Source organism: Castanea sativa, chromosome 8, assembly GCF_040712315.1.
Source record: "Castanea sativa cultivar Marrone di Chiusa Pesio chromosome 8, ASM4071231v1".
NCBI lineage: Eukaryota > Viridiplantae > Streptophyta > Magnoliopsida > Fagales > Fagaceae > Castanea > Castanea sativa.
The window spans coordinates 33070586-33088197 of record NC_134020.1 but is presented as its reverse complement, the minus strand read 5'-3'; the positions used below and the strand labels follow the sequence as shown (position 1 = coordinate 33088197).

Below are 17612 nucleotides of genomic sequence, written 5' to 3'. Positions count from 1 at the left end.
GATGTGTTTGACTTGGTTTTGCTTTATCTCCACGCAAGTGTGTACACCTGGAGTTCTTGCGTTACATGTTTGACCATAATAATAAGACTCCTATATGGAAAAGAGCTCAAGAAGGAAGCAGAATCCTAAAAGGAAAGGAAATTCTACGCCAATATAAATACCCCAGAAACCCTAGCATCAAGGTATGCACAATTATCTCAACTCTGGCACTCTAGGGTTGAAAATAAGACTCTAACTTGACCTTCAGAGGGTTTTTGGCCGGCACCACACCGGTGCTCTCTTTTAGGTCCTCTTTTTTCTTTTTTTGCAGGTGTTGCTTTGGTGTGAGGAGTGCTTGTAACTTACTGGTGATTTTTCGGCATCATCACCAACATTTTTTTTTCCACGGTTTTGGTGGTTGTTGCTTTGGTCTTTTCGCAACCTACCAAGTTTTTTTCGCCCACAGAATACAGATCATTAACCCAGAACAAGGAGGGGAATGAAGACATAGGAAACTGTTTGTCTGTTAACCTGGGTCAAAATGGTTATATAACACTGTTCGACAAAATATTTAGCAATATACCACTGTTTATAAAATATTTAACAATTTACCATATTTTTTAAACTTGAATTTGTGAAACTTGAGCTTGCAGTGAAACTCAAATTTTAGAAACTCGAGTTCTTTGAAAAAATAGTCTTCAAATTTGTCATGCTATTTTTTATGGAACTCCAGTTCCATAAAAATTTTTCCAAAGAACTCAAGTAGATCCCTAATTATTTTGCAAACAATAGTAAATCCATACATATTTTGTTGGGCAATCAATCTAGTCTGAAGTTTAACATATGCAATTGGTAAACATGCCTAGACCCAATTGTCAAATTTTTACTTGGGCTTCACCTGATTGGATCAGATCATTGGATTGCCTATCCTATTCACAGACAGCAAAAACCTTTCCAGTTACATTCGGTCCAAACGAAGACCTCTTTCTTACTCAAATCAAACCCAACCCTGGATGATGCTCTATTAGGAGCAATACAAGCACAAGGGTGAAGAAATCACTTGAGACCTTATTTAAAAGTAAATCTTCAGCAGCTTATAAGAATTACACAAACGAATAAAGAAAGAATTCCAGTGTTTTTGACTTGTGAAAGACGATGCCCATCCAATACATGTGTGTTTGAGCAAAAATTCATAATGATATGTGAAAGAAAGTGTTTAATAAACATGCTATTGTCACTGCAGGACCCCAGAAGGAGCTGCAAAAAAGCAATAGAAACAAAGCATTATTGAAATGGGATCTACTCCGATTGTTCACTGAATTCTGAAAAATGATCTAATCAAATGGCTCCAGGAGAATCCTGCATCAGTATCATTGCCCCTCAGCCTCAGGTTTCTCCAAAAATGTCTTCTTTATCCAATCAAATGGCTGTTAAACATTTGAAACAAAATCATCAGAAACTACAGCACAGTTAAGCCTACCAAAAATAAGAAAAATAAATAAACTTATGAGAAAACTATGAACAAAATGATTTAATGCGTATATAAAACAAGAGAGGAACTAAGGTTTGCTGTCAATAACTAGATTAATTTAAACAAATATACAAGAGGATTATGAAGATAACTATACAATTTCATGTACTAGAACTAGAGTACTCATAAACGGATTAACACTGGAAATCATTATGCTTCTTTCCCATGTACATAACTACATATAATGTTAGTCAATGTAGATGAAACTACAAGTTAACACAAAGCTTAATATGTGCATAGCTGCTGATTCTACACATCAGATAATTCACAGCTGCCTTCATACTTTTGTGGATAGAAATTATACAATTTAAAAGTTTCATTCGATTCACATCAGATGATTCACTACTGATTCAAGATTCTCTAATTTATCTTGTGGATAGAAATTATATGATTTAAAAGTTTAGTAGCAAGAGACTAGTCATCCGAGTCCAACAAGGGAGATGTAAAAGTAGGAAACCATTGTAAAGTGCCAAGATAACCAGGATCACAAGATGACAGAAACTAATTCACACCAAGTTTTGAAAAGGGGAAAACAGATGGAAGATATCTACAGCAAGCAGTGAGGTATAAAATTAATGTTGCGAGTTGAAACTATATGGTCCAGAACATTGTATATTATGAAACATAAACAACATGAATTGTAATTATTAAAAAAAGAGTCAAGTCTCAAATAAGAAGGGAAATTTAGTCCTAATAGGTTGTCCAATGCAGTCAAACATATGTCAGCGAATGCCTACTATCATTTAATGTCTAGTATCCTCCAGCGAAAGAAAGGAAAAAAGGACCACATTTTCCTACTATCCATGATCCATTATTTTAGCAAATCACCCCCAAAAAAAGAGTCGTACTCTGCACAAAACTCCCACTTTTTTTTTTTTGCCTTTTTCTTATTGGGGGAAAGGGACTAATTCTTGGGTTCAACCCAGCAACAAGCCACTTTTGGGTGGAAGGCACTTGTCATCTAGGCTGCACGGATACTTCATTTAGGGTGTTGTACCCATGTACCCGTACCCGTGTCCGTGTCCATGCTTCCTAGCTTGCCATCACAAAGGTCCGATGAAAAAGAGGACTAAAGCTTCTACCTCCTTTTCTATGTTGAAATTCGTAGAGATACTATGAGTTTTAGATAGCATATTTTACTCTCTTTTTTTTTGTTAGGCTCATATAGCTCCCTTGTATTAGGCTTGCACCCATTTGCACCTTCTAAATGAAATTATCATTTTTTTTTTAAATGAAAGAGATATACCATACCATACCATATACGCAATGAAACATGAGCATCAAAAACTTGTTCTTCTTCCTTAAATAATCTAAGATTTGGCGAATACTAAGATGCAATCCATCATAATACAAATATTTTTCATATTCTTAGAAAATGATATTAGGAATAAATAAGAGATAATTATAAAGTAGAAGTAGAATCGAAAATCGGTTTGGATTGGATTGGATGGAAAGGGAAGCTGACCTGGACGACCCAAAGAGCAGTGGCGGTGGCGGCGACACCCCACAAGGCAGCAGACTGAACATCGATGGGCTGAAGTCTAGGCCGAAGAAATTTCAAGAGTCCTCCCGATCTAGATGCGATCCCAGCAGACATTTTCAGATTTTCTCTCTCCCTAAACTCACAAAACCCTCTCTCTTTCTTTCTTTCTTTCTTTCTTTCAATGCGTTTAATAAAATAATATTATTAATATATACCTGTAAACTTTGAGTAGAATGAGCAGCAACGCGGAATATGCCTCAAACGCGAAATTCCTTTCTTTTCTTTTCTTTTCTCTTTTTTTTTTTTTCTAGTTTTTGTTACAAACAGAAAAAACATTAAAAAAACAACCAGCTTTTAATCCCATATTTTTTAGGTCAGTTAGGGATTTAACCGTGGTTGATACAACTGACAACGTGTATTCTTTTTCTCTATTATATTTTACCTGAAATCATTTGGACTGTTAAAATTTTAATAAAATTATGAACAAACAGGATTAGTGAGGTAACGTACAAATTGTTTAATTTATATTATCATTTAATATTTCATTCATCATATAGATAAAATATATTTGCAGGTATAAAATGAAGCATGAAAAATAAATTTGCAAGTATGAATGTGAAGTGTCCAATATGGTCCAAATTTTATAAGAGAAAGAAAAGGAGAATAAAAAAGACCTCATGAACATGTTATTTTATTGGGAGTAGACTAATAGTTTTGTGTTAAAAACAAGTTTACCGACTAGTTGGACTCAATTCAAACTCAAAGCATAAATGTTTACGAAAATTCCAATTTAAATCCATGTCTATGCATTCAAACAATATGTATCCATGTCTTGTACCATGGTCACCATGCAGTTCAATTCGATACAATGTAGCATGGTCATCATGTACCTATGATATAATACTTCTTTTAGTTCAATTCGTTTTGTATCGAGTATCTTACAACATTAACAATTATGATCTGTGATACTGATGTTACCAAAATTGTTATCTTACAAACAAGAGCAGTAACCTGACAAAGGGAAGCATCGGCTCAGAATAGTAAAAGCAGAGGCATCCACCAATGAGAGTTAGGCAGTTGCTAAACTGTCGGAACTTTTCTCTCCTACAAGCATCAACACAAAAATGCATGGCCGCCAAAAAATTTTTTAAGGAGCACTAGGACTAGAAGTGGAAGGAGGTATCCTCACATTTTAAAGCAACTGAACTGCTTTTTGTACATTAAAATTATACACCTCATTTTGTATGGTTTTTCTACAAATGTTCAAACTAATCTATTCAAATATTAGACAAGAAATATAAGGTACAAATTCTTTCTCCAAAAAAAAGGGGGGGGTGGGGGTGGTTTAGAGGGGCGCAACCAACGTGACTTCCCCACGCTCATAGGAAGGTACAAATTCAAATATACCTCTAATGATGCAAGTATCTAAGATAAAATTTCAATTAATAAGAGAATTTTCAAGAGAAATTGACTATTAAGATATACAATATTCACCACCCATTAGCCAACCCTACAAGTCCCAAGGCATCGAGCCAGGTCATTGCTACAAATGCCGGTGACATTCATGATGTAAAGGAACAACATAACCGAAACACAGACTTTACAATAAACTCTCATCTTTAGCAAATTGCAGTAAAAGCCCCGAAGTCCAGAAGCAACACACCTGCAGATGCATTTGCATTTCATTAGTATAACTTACCAATGATGCACAGAATAAGCACGCATGGATGCCAAATGCAACCAAACAGAAGAGGGACAGAAAAAGGGTCGAGATATTTATCTTCAGCTCTTCACGGACAGATCATTGCAATATGTAGAAGTTATGGAAAACCAACTTTTCCACAAAAAGATGCACATCCTACTTACCAATGTAAGGATCTTGGAGCCTTAGGCATTGGATCATCAATCATCTTTGAAAGAGGTACCAAAGGTAGACTGCATCAATCATCCCACGCACTATCTGCAGCACCCTCTCCTTTAACGTTTGAGGCTGCAATCATGAACATATACTTATCCTCAATGTTTATTGGTCTGGGTCCCATCACTGAGAGGTTGGACAGAGCACTTCTTGCTTCTTTGTGTGAAGCTGCTGCTTCTCTCTCCTTCCTTCTTGCATCCTGTAAGTTAATACCGACAATCATCATGCTTTACCAAAACATCAAAAGACTTTCTTTCTTTTTTTTTTGGGGGGGGGAAGGGGGGAAGGGGGGCATACTCAAGCCACTCCCATATTCAAATAAATTTTTCGGCCTCGTCCATGATTCCCACTCGGCATACACTTTAGTCCATTCCAAGACCAATATAGTCAGAAACTTTTACTGGCATAAAATGCTAAGAATCCTATAAACCTTTCTCTAGTCTAAAAACTCTCAGACTCATACTCTCTACCCGTCTCATGTGCACATTATATTTCTTCTTTTTTTAATAAGAAATTTTCTCAAAATGAAGCATAATTGTAAATTTATTTTAAAAGATGACAAGGGCCAAATCTTCAGTTTAAATTTTTGTCAAAAGAATCCTATAAAATGGACTGAAGTATATCTTGCGAAAATACAGGGGGCCTTATCAAAATCAAAATTGAACCTCCCTCCTATTTTAAAAATTACTCAAGCCTCCCTGTATTTCATACCTGGCATAACTTTAGGCCAGTTTGTTACTGATACAGACAGAAATATTAAAGACTTCATCAGAAGAATTTTAAATGCCAAAGTTCCCCTTTTAAAAAAAATTTATTATATAAATTTCTATTATCCTGTTTCTGCTCTAAAATTCCTATATATATTATTTATTTATTCCCCAAAATGAACTAGAATCCTAATTTTTTGTCAAAAAGGACGGGCAGAAACATTAATTTACATTTGACTGACAGAATCTTTTGACATGGAATAAAATGTAATTTCAAACAACACAGGAGGCCCCTGTATTTTTGCTTAAATCTAAGGGAAGTTGAAGTTGTTTAAGAAGGAAATGGAGAAAGCTCAAGATGTCAACGGTCAACAAAAAGCAATCACAATAAGTTATAATAACCAGATCTACCTTCCCAACTGCATAATTCACAGGGTTCCCAGATTGAACATCTGCTATTGCTTTCTTTATCTGTGCCACAAGCACCTGCAAAATGCACTCGCACCAATCAAGCGTAAAAGTCATCTACAAGTGGAAGCAAGGATAAATGGAAGTAAAAGGAAGAGGTGTAGTAAAAAATACCATATCACGATCGGTGTAGAATGAAGTAGCTTGGCCCATTGATCCTGCACGCCCCGTCCTTCCAATCCGGTGTACATAATCTTCCATTGTCTATAATTGAGGCAGCCATAACTGAAGCTTCAGGTTTTGCTATCTCACAAGGAAAAAAAATGACTCAAAAATACCAGGCTAATGAGACGCTAACATATCAGTAGCAAAAAGATCTCATTGACCACAAGTTGAGATTCACATCACATGGCACTTGTATACTCAAGAAGATCACTACTGATGACATTGTAAATTGCTAGAATGGCAATTTACAAAATGGAGAGTTCCCAAAATTTCAGATAACCCTCCAAGGCAAGCATGTGGAATTCAGATGAAACTCAATGACCAAGTAGCTCTCATGTGCAGCCAAATATACCTTGGGAAGATCCAGATTTATAACATGAGCAACTCCTGTGACATCCAAGCCACGAGATGCAACATCAGTGGCAACCTGCATACAAGCATCCTAATAAGACATGGATAAAGGAACGACCTAAGACCTTCATAAATATATTCAAGTAGAACTGAGAGACATATAAAGATGAAGAAATGACCTAAGACCTGCATAATTGTATTGAAGTAGAACTGAGAGACATATAAGGATAAAGGAAATACTTAAGGCCCTCATAAATGCATTTATGCAGAATTGAGAGACATAAGAATAAAAGGAAGAAGATAAAATCAGTAAAAGTAGGAACGTACACAATTTTGCCCATGTCGTACCAGAGAATGTTTTTAGTTTGGTCAGCGAAATAAAATATTTTGATGCTTGTCATTAATGGTGTACCACTTCAAGATTACCATTATAATGTATATACATTCATGAAATTAAAAAGTATTGATCACAGTCCAAATAATTTATTAAGAGTGTTTGAAATTGCAAGTCTGTGCCCTAATTAATATGTCAACCTATCAATTCATAATAAACAGAAAAATCGATTAAACTTAAAAGCTACTAAGTGAAATTTGGCCATGTAGAAGGTTCAAAAGAAAAAAGTAAAAAAACATGGAGGACAACAATTAAGAATGATGAGTGGGCAGACAAAGTACAAACCAATGTAAAGTGTAAACATTGGTATGTACACCCACCGAAAAGTGGGCAGATACTTCATTCGAAAAAAGGTAAGAAGCATATTTCTGAGAAGTGGGCTACAGCTTTTCCAGGTTAAAAAAAAAAGAAAAAAAAAAGATGTGCCTCTATGTTGACACCAACAAAAAAGAGAAAAGGAAACTGATACCAACAATGATCCATGCAGCAAAATTTGCAGAGCTTCAAAGAGCTTTTAAAAATAAATAAAAAACCAGTCTGAAGCAGCTAGTATATTCTGAAATTACAATCACGATCCAAAACACCCCAATATTTTGACCAGAATGTTTCAGGGCTTCACCATTCCGATTTGGTGACCGTGAGAAAGAGAGATATAGAGAGGAGAGAGAATACGAAGAGAAATAATTAAAAAAGTAGCATTGCTGCAGTGCACTGCAGCAATGCTACTTTTTTTAAGCATATGGTACATCCAATGCAGCTTGCCTTTTGTCAGTTGTGCGCTAAAATAGCATTGTTTTTTTTAGCATATAGCACATCCAATGCTAATGCTCTAGTCTGGGATTAATTTTTAGATATCTTGAAACAAAATGGTTTTGATGTTTTTGCTCTATTGTATGAGGTGGCTGCCATTTCTGAATTACTTATGATAATGTGTGCGCGCGCGCAAGAGAGAGAGAGAGAGAGAGCCATAAAAATTCCACAGGACATCAAATGCACCTTAATGCTATGTTTGGTTGGAGCAAAAAGGGAAGGATGAGAAAAGGGGGAGAAAAAATATGTATTTTCCATTCTTTGGTTGAGGAGAGAATATGGAGAAAGGTAAATGGGTGGGTGATTTTCCACCCGGGCCTGCAACATGTTTTCTTCCCAAAATGGACATAAAAGAGTGGGGAAGTAGATGTGTAGTTAAAAAGTAATTACTATCCCTATTACCCCATTATTTCAAACTATAATAAGGGCATAATAGTTATCTAATTTCTGTCATTCCACTTTTCTTACCTCCTACCAAACACACGATGAAAAACTAAAAATTTTTCTATCCTCCCAACCAAACAAATCCTAAGGGTATGTTTGATTGGGATGAAAACAGGGAGGATGGAAAATAGGGAGAGGAAAATAGAGTGAAAAATGGCATTTTTCACTGTTTAGTTCAGGAGAGAAAACAAGAGACAAAAGATGGAGAGGAAAATAATCCCTCTAGGCCCACATTTTTTTATCCTCCCAATTTGGAAGGAAAATGGGGAGGAAAAGATGTTGAATAATGTAATTTACACAAATACCCTTACTTTATTGCACTCACCTACCCCTCTCACTTTCCCACTACACCTGAGACCTGATTTTGCCTCTTCATCCTTATCACTTTCTTAGCACCTTCCTCTTTGCGCAGCAACGTGAACTACTCTAGGTTCTCCTCTTTTTTGCCTTGTCCTCATTATATTCCTCATTAATCTATTTCTTATATATTATATAACAAGGACATAATAGTCAATTTATATAAATTACATTTTCCATCCTCCCCTTTTTCTCTCCAACCAAAAAAAAAGGTTTTTCACCCTCCCACTTTTCCACCCCTCCAACCAAACACACATGAGGAAAAACCAAATCTTCTCTATCCTCCCACTAATTTTCCATCCTCCCACTTTTCCACTCCTCCAACCAAACAGACCCTAAAAGTTCCCCAACATTGTATATTTCACTGATTGTTTACTTTTTGTTATTTTTTTATATTAGCATGTTTATAAGAGTATTCTTGTAAACATTCCATAAACCCTAATATAAATATGTGCGAAGGCCAAGGGTTCATCAATGTAGCCTCTCTCTCTCCCTCTCCCTCTCTCTCTCTCTCTTTTAATCCTAACATTTCATATTCCATAACTCAACTCCAACGAACATTTCAAACTAGTTTGATATTCCAACAAAAGATTTCCCAGCAACACAATTGTGATTACCAAAATATTAGTAGAGCCATTCCTAAATTCACGTAGAGCAGCCTCTCTTTCACTCTGACTACGGCCACCATGAAGAGCAACTGCATGTAAATCTTGTGCTACCAAAGCTTCAGCAACTTCATCACACCTTGTCTGCATGCAGAACCAAATTTTATTTTATTAGATTTCATGCAATGACCTTACAAATAAAATTGCATAATAGCAAGTCAGATAAATGGTCTTTTAAAAAACTATCAGAAGTAACTGGAGTTTATTTGAGAGAGATGTTTACTTAGGGTATGTAATTTTAATATTAAGGAAAAGAGCAGCAAGGGAAAAATGTCATTGCAACATTTCTACAATATTTCTCTTTAAAAGAAAATGAGATACTCACTACATTTTCAAGATTATGTAACAGCAAGAAATTCAGAGAATAGTCAAATCTGAACTCAAATTTCACAATATTTTTCTTTCAAATTTGGCAATGATTTGAGTTAGAAATTTCATGTGTAAATTTGAACTGTGTCAAGTTATTCAGTACATGAAAACAAAACACAAACTCCAGATGGTAGGTGTGAAGATTTGCGCTAGGTCATTTTAAAAAATATACACTCAAAAGTTGGGATGCACATGCATGGTTGAGCATAGCATCAGCAACATGTAAACGTGTTTGAATCAACAACACTTTTCTAGAAAGTAAGATGTTGGTGCAGAAAAAATGAACATAATTGTTTATAAGCAAAAATTGTAACTTATAGGCTAAAAAATGATGATAAAAATGACATAATAAATTTGAAAAACTCAGCATACCTTCCTTTCCACAAACACAATAGTTAATGGAACAGAACGACCAGATCTTCCAGCTTGTGATGCCTCCTCTACAAGCAAAGCTAGAAGCCTATCAATCTACAAAATATTAAAGGCAATAACCACATTAAGTCAGGCCAAAAACTTTACCTAGTAAGGATCAGATGCATTTGAAAGCAAAGACGTAAATATAAGAGTAACATTTTTTTATATAAATTACAAAACTTTGATAAATATACAATTTTTTCCCTACTATACAGGTAATATACAATGGGAACAATACAATCAACCTCTTAAATTACAATGTGCTCCAACAAATCAAACAGAGCACAAGAAAAAGATTGTAACATAAAAGAAACTTGTTGAAGAAAATTGATTGGTTGAAGAAAATTGATTGATGGAAGAAAAACCACAGGGTAGCCGAAGAACAAATACATTCCACCACATCTTTCCATATCATCAAATCCAGACACAAAATAGTAAGTAATATCAATCTATGTATCTAACTTTGTAGTGACCTTTCCACTCAGAAATTGTAATTGATTTACGCTCCGTTTGTTTCGATGTAAAATATTTTCAAATGTAAAATATTTTACATGTAACAAATTTTACTGTAAAATATTTGACAGTAAAATATTTTCAAGTGTTTGGAATGACAAAATGCATGAAAATGCAAACTGCCAACAGCCACCTCAAATGAGCAAAAACCACCAAGAGCCACCCCAAAATGAGCATAAACCATTAAACCACTCCAAAATCTCTCATTTTTCATGCCCAACCAAAAGCAACAAAACTCATCCAAAATAGAAACGACACCGTTTTTTTTTTTTAAATAAAAAAACCCCAAACTCAAAAGATTTGACTTGAAAAAATTCATTTATAAACCAAAACTCAAAAACCAGTTTCAGTTTCTCTCACACCAGTCTCACTTTCAAACTCTTTTTTTTCTGTTAAAATTCTCAAAATCCTTAGCTGTCTCTCTCTCTGAGAAACAAGAAGCAAGCAAGAAGAAGAAGATAAGGGCATTTTGGTAATTTTTTATTATTTTCATTCATTCATTCATGTTCTTCAACTACAAGAACAACAATAGTCCCGGTGGTGGCTGGTTCTGGATAATGGCTATGGTGGCTCCGACGAATGCAGCGGTGGTTTTCACAGCTCTCGCCGGAGTCGCCTTGGTCGCCGCCGTAGTTTTCACTGCTCGTAGGTAAATTAAATGCTTTACTATTTGGTGCACAATTAAAAAATCATAGTCGCCTTGGTCGCCTCCCATCGTCGGATCTGTCTCCCTTCTCCACGAGATGGGTATGAGAGAAGGGAGACAGATTCGACGATGGGAGGCGCCGACGTAAGCTGGAGTTGGCCAGTGGTGCCTCAGATCTTGGAGCTGGTGATTTGTGGGAGAAGGGACCGGAGGTGGCTGGGTTTTTGGAGAGAAATTTGATTCGGGAGAGTTTGAGCTTCAAGTGATTGTAGAAGTGCTGTAGGGGGATGAGCTATGAAGCATGGGTGCGTTTTCAAATTCGGGTGCGGGTGCGGGTGCGGGTGCGGGTGCGGGTGCGGGTGCGGGTGCGACGATTAAAAAATTATTAAAATTATTTTTATTTATATATTTTATATATTGCTAAGCATTCTTTTATATATAATAATAATAATAGAAAACTCATATTATAATAATAATAATAGTAATAATAGAAAAATAAATAGATAGTAATAAGTACACAAAAGTTTTTGACACTTATTATTGACAGATCTATTAAAATAGATGAGGCTTCTCATAAATAAATTAAAACAAATGTGGCTTAACGACTCACATATTTGGTCAGCCTAAAAACAAAATAAAGGATATATATATATATATATAAATATATATATATATAGAGCAGATATTAAAATAAGTGTTCTCCTAAAATAAATAAAAAAATAAAAGATGGGCTCTCACGTGTTTGGTCACTGGTCAGAGAGGCACAGCAAACAAAAAAAAGAAGAGCCCTTTAAGTTGGTCTTATCAAAAAAAGAGAAACAGAACTCTTCGAAAAAGAGAAAAAGAAACAGAACAGCAAAAGAAACAGAACAGAAGACGCAAAGAAGATGAAGCGAAGGAAGACGGAGTTGCAAAGATACGATCTCAGTCCATCGGTGCGAATCAGCCCGATTTCGCATGCGTTGGCCCGAATTGGCGCCATGTCGGCGCGTATCACGCCAAAAAAAAAAAAGGGACGCGGCACGGACGCGCAGGCAGCGGCGTCGCCTGCGCGTCCCCGCGTCGCACCGTGGGTTCGGCGGCCCAAACGCCGCGTCCGTGCTTCCCAGGGGATGAGTATCGGGGTGTGAGGGAATAAGCAAATGTAAAATGTTTTATCAAAATTTTAAGTGTAAAATATTTTACATAAATTTGCTTAGGTTGATTTAGTTGACTGGAAATATTTTACTCTTGACCAAATATTTTACTACAAAACAAACACCGTAAAATTGGAAAATATTTTCCTGAAAATATTTTACATTGAAACAAACAGAGCGTTAGTTTAAACACACATGGAAATGAGTAAACTGAAAACTGAACTCATAGCTAAGAAGAAACAAAATCTAAAGGAGCATAAGCTTCTTCAATCACCCTCCAGGGGCAAAAGGGAGCCCTCATAAACCAAAAGAATAAAAAAGGAACCAAAATTTTCAGTATAGATGATTCAAACAAATATTAATCCAGCTTTCAACATCATATGTAGAAAAGACAATTTGCATTATGCATCTAAGTAAGCATACCTTCTCAATTTCGGAAACCTTATTCAATGTTTGAGATACATTTGCTGTTGGGCTACTCACATTTCCAACCCTCACTTGAACAGGTTTAGTCAAGTAATCCTGTCAGTGGATAAAACAAAAGAAATGATAGTTCTCGAAGCAAGTCTAGGAGTTAAAAGTGTATCATATTCATATAATACGGAAAATATATATATATATATATATATATGCAATCTAATTCGCTCAACTTTCCATTCACATTTTTATCTAAATATTTTTCTCTCAAGTGGTAACTGAATGGGGTATAATCAGATAGGTATCCTGCTAGAATCTTGCCTGTAAAAAGTATACAAAATTGATACATAGTCAAGGTCAGTTGATGCTCACTCGGGCACTAGAAAGATTTCTTAAGTCCAAGAAAAAAAAGTTAAAAACTTAGTGTTGCTCACTCACCCTACTTAGGAGAGACACATGAGAACATTCACATACTTGTATAACTTATATGATGCTTGTGATAGCAATAGAAGATCAGCAGGAGACCTAACCTGTGCTAATGCTTCAATCTCCACAGGCATGGTTGCACTAAACAGCAAAGTTTGATGCTTTTCTGGAAGACTCCGCATCACCTGAAACAGGGTCAACATAGGATAACATGTCTTCTTCTGGAATGTTGATGGACTATGCATATAGAACAAAATGGCATGTGGCCACCCAATTCAAGGCTACCCATTTATTGATATTTCTTTCATGTCAGTTCACCCATAAACTAAAGTGGAAAAGTATAGCTTTATCGAGCAACACTATGACTGACAGTAAGCAAACACAATTCTTTAATTTAATTAAAAAAATGCAATTCGTTAATTGCTCCGTACGAATTTACAATGGAAAAACTCCTATTCGTTGTAAGATCACTGAAGGAAAGGTTAGTCATAAATTTGGAGAGTTTGCTTCTACACAGAAACGAAGACTTTCGAGAACTAATATTGGACCGGGAAGAAAAAGGGGGAAAAAAGAAAGTATTCCTGCTGCTGTGGCTAACCAAATTGAGAAACTATAGAGAAATTTCTTATGCGGTGGCATTGGAGATGAACCAAAATTCCATTTAGTTAAATGGGCTACTGTCTGCAGTCCCATTGCTTCGGGTGGCCTTGGGATAAGGAAAATAAGACTTTTTAATGAAGTTTTGCTTGGAAAGTGGCTATGGAGATTTGGGATGAAGAGGATTGCCCTTTGGAGGCAAGTGATAGAGGTGAAATATGGCTGTGAATGGGGTGGCTGGTGTACTAGGCCTGTTAATGGTCCATATGGTGTGGGATTGTGGAAAAATATTAGTCAGGGATGGTCTTCTTTTTCTCGCCACATTCTATATGATGTTGGGGATGGGTTAAGAGTGAAATTCTAGCAAGACCATTGGTGTGGTGAGACTTCCCTTGCAGTCAGTTATCCGGAATTGTATAGATTTTGCCGAGACAAAGAGGCCAGTGTGGCTGAGCTTATAAAACTTGATAATGGAGTCTTCTTTTGGGATGTAAGTTTCTTTAGGGGTGTGCATGCTCGGGAATCAGAGGCATTGGCTGGTTTTATGGATACCATTTATGGTGCTTCGGTGAAAGGGTTTGGTGAGGATAAAATGTGCTGGAAACTTGATAGAGATAAGGGTTTTCTGGTTAAGGATTATTATAGTCTCTTAGTGGGCTCTAATGATTGTTTCTTTCCTTGGAAGAGTATTTGGAAACAGAAAATTCCTTCTCGAGTTGCTTTCTTTGTTTGGACTGCTGCTTTGGGGAATTGCTTAACGATTGACAATTTACGAAAAAGGAAGGTTTGGATATTGGATTGGTGCTACATGTGCAAGTGCAATGGTAAATCGGTTGACCATCTTTTTCTCCATTGTCCGGTTGCAATGGATATGTGGGCAATGGTGTTTGGATTGTTTGGAGTTAGTTGGGTGATGCCGCAATCTGTAGTGGGGCTATTAGCATGTTGGCAAGGCAGATTTGGTTGTCATCGAAATGGGTATATATGGATGATTGTTCCACATTGCTTATTGTGGTGTATTTGGAGAGAGAGAAATAGCAAGTGCTTTGAAGATAAAGAGAGATCAATCTCAGACTTGAAGCTATTTTTCTTTAGAACCCTTATAGATTGGTTGACTACTTTGCGGAACCAATCATTTTTATCTTTTCTTTATTTCTTAGATTCTTGTAATTTTTGTTCTTAATTGTTTAACCCTTGTACACTGGGAGTATACTAGGGTATTTCCTTTTTTGATATCAATAAACATCTTACTTATCAAAAAAAAAATGGCACGAAAAGGAAATCTTGTTTAAACAAAATAACCATTAAATTTAATATGTTCTGTAACCTAAAAGAATATTTTAAAACAAAATGATTATAATGTTTGTGTGAGAATGAATTGAAACACCATATACCTCTCTTATCTGTGGTTCAAATCCCATATCCAGCATTCTATCTGCTTCATCCAAAACAACAAATGAAACTCTAGAGAGGGAAGTGTTTCCTTGTTGCAAATGATCAATAAACCTTCCAGGAGTAGCAACAATGATATCCACTCCTGCCTTTAGCTCAGACCTCTGTCATAAGTCATAACATCCAGCATAAATATAAGGTAAGCATGGAACCCAACTTTCACAGAGGATCAGACCATAAAAGGAACATTCCAGTATTTATGTATTAAAAAAAAAAGGATACAGTTGAGGATTACATTCTACCATCTGCCAATGGAGAGGCATTCAGGAGGAATAAATGGTTACCAAACTGAAAAGTTATAATTTATTCTTTTTTACCACAACCAGAAATTTCAACAGCAATAAGAGTATAATACAGGACAAGAAAAGCCTCTATTCCTTCAATAAACCTCGGAATTCGAAGAGTACAAAGCATAAATTATCTGGTCAAAATTACTCACCTGCTCAGCGATATTTGTTCCACCCACAACTATTGCAGTTTTGAATGACTCAAGAGATCTACTAAAGGCCTTAACCTGTAAAGAATTAGATATATCAAAGGATGCCCAACTTGATGGCTCAAACAAACATGCATATTACATACAAAAGAAATTTTTTTTTTTTTTAAAAAGAACCTCCAAAGCATTCAGGTATATAATATGAAAGGTTAAAAAGTAGCACTCATTATGTATAGAAAAAGACCATCCCATGGTTAAAGCTAGATATCATGAATCTTAAATAGATTGCAAAAATGGTTCTTACTCTTAAAATTCAAAAGGAATTGGAAGGGTACTCAAAAGCAAAGAAACAAAGCAAGTTATTAACTGCACGATACATTATATACACTTGAAAATACTTACAAACATACATGAATCATTGGGGAAGTTTTTAGTCACACAAATAGTATGTAATACCATCCAATTCAGAAATTTCCAAACAATCCTCAAATTTCTGAATGAAGAACCAAATACACCTAAAAACTCAAAACAAAAAACAAAAACATAATGAATGGGAAAAGAGTTGCATGGTGACATGATTTATAAGAAAAACACTGACAGAAATTTCCACTTAAAAAAAAAAAAGTTATAAACTCATGATTATTGATGTTATGTAGCTGAAGAACAGCAACAGCTATCTCACCTCTTTTTCAATTTGCTGGGCAAGCTCTCTAGTAGGAGCCAGTACCAGTGCCAAAGGTCCATCGCCACGACGAACAGGAGGTTGCGCCAAGCAATGCTGCATTGGAAAAAGAAAATTTGTAACCCAAAATTAAAAGATAAAAACTGAAGCATAAGACAACAGATGTAGTAAAAGAGAAGAAAAGTCCACTTAGCAAGCTACATATTCAATCTGCAACCCGCATAATAAACGAAGGAAATATCAAATTTCATCACATAAGACCTGTATCATCGGAATGCTGAATGCAGCCGTTTTGCCACTTCCCGTTTCAGCACAACCCAGCATATCCCTTCCACTGAGGGCAACTGGCATTGCCTGCGCCTGAATAGGAGTAGGAGTAGTGTATCCATGAATCGCTATATCCTTCATGATGCTCTGATGCAAACACTGAAAATATAGAAATGCATAAAATATTTCTTAAACTCATTCGTTGTAAGCAACTAACTAGACCGGTTGGAACGAGATATAAAAACTGTGAATATTACCATATCCGTAAAAGACTCAATCGGTGCAAGCGCCGGAGATGAGTCCGACGCAACAGTAACATCAACATTGAGCCGCAAACGAACATCTTCAATCTGTACATACATATATATATATATATAGATAATAGCTCCATTGATAGCAGACACGGTGCACAAATTTACAAGCGAAAAAAATGACAAAATATGTAAAAGTAGCAAAACCCTAAGGAAATGAATTCAGGGCTAAGAATCAAAGAAATGAACACCGAATCGACGCTTTTTGAGATAGAAAAGAAGCTCAGAAAGCGAATAAGCAACCTGGTCGGGCTTCATGCGGAGAACGCGTTCGGAGGGCTGCCATTGAGGGAGGATGGAGTTGGGGATAGAGGAGGCGGAGCTGCGGCGGAAGGCAGAAGAGCTGGAGGAGGAGGAGGAAAAGGAGAGGTTGGTTCGGCCATTGTCTAGGTTTGCGGATGAGATTTTGGTGGTAGTGGTTGGGCCTGAGTTTCTGAGATGTGGAGGCACGTACGACATCGTTTTTGCTCACTCTTTGTACGGGGAAGGTTTTCTTCTTCTTTTTTTCTCTCTTATTTTTTTCTCTCTGAACAGAGGTTTCAGACTTTCAGTGTACGAAAGTGTGAAGTAGAGCCTGTAGAGGTGTTGATTCTTTTTTTTTCTTTTTAAGGCTTTGAGAGAGAGTTGAGGCTGAAGAAGATAACAGTCAGACGAAGTCTCTCAGAGATATTGTT

General features: G+C 36.2%; 1 protein-coding gene and 1 long non-coding RNA gene across 3 annotated transcripts; both read right to left on the bottom strand.

Moving 5' to 3' along the window:
* Positions 1-1050: 1050 nt before the first annotated feature.
* On the bottom strand, positions 1051-3318 carry LOC142607339 (uncharacterized). Its single transcript, XR_012839302.1, has 2 exons — positions 2976-3318; positions 1051-1406 (listed from the first exon to the last, which is right to left on the bottom strand). It is a non-coding gene; the product is annotated as an uncharacterized LOC142607339 (long non-coding RNA).
* Positions 3319-4406: 1088 nt separating this feature from the next.
* Positions 4407-17612, bottom strand: LOC142607674 (ATP-dependent RNA helicase DBP2-like). 2 transcript variants are annotated; one of them, XM_075779254.1, is made up of 15 exons: positions 17182-17612; positions 16885-16977; positions 16622-16786; positions 16361-16456; positions 15682-15756; positions 15185-15346; positions 13298-13378; positions 12774-12872; positions 10014-10109; positions 9225-9356; positions 6604-6678; positions 6201-6290; positions 6030-6104; positions 4860-5110; positions 4407-4656 (listed from the first exon to the last, which is right to left on the bottom strand). In XM_075779254.1, exons 1-14 carry the CDS (start codon positions 17395-17397, stop codon positions 4934-4936), a joined length of 1632 nt encoding a protein of 543 aa, XP_075635369.1. In that variant the 5' UTR covers positions 17398-17612; the 3' UTR covers positions 4407-4656; positions 4860-4933. The 2 variants fall into 2 exon arrangements, with proteins under 2 accessions (XP_075635369.1, XP_075635370.1); XM_075779255.1 differs by lacking the exons at positions 4407-4656; positions 4860-5110; positions 6030-6104 and having other exon boundaries at positions 6199-6329; positions 17182-17564.

Coding starts and splice junctions, on each gene's coding strand:
- LOC142607674 (XM_075779254.1), bottom strand. CDS start 17,397: ATGTCGTACGTGCCTCCACATCTCAGAAACTCAGGCCCAACCACTACC. Junction 13,379..15,184: donor TTGAACCACAGATAAGAGAG/GTATATGGTGTT, acceptor ACCCTGTTTCAG/GTGATGCGGAGTCTTCCAGA. Junction 10,110..12,773: donor AGGTTTCCGAAATTGAGAAG/GTATGCTTACTT, acceptor AATATTTTGTAG/ATTGATAGGCTTCTAGCTTT.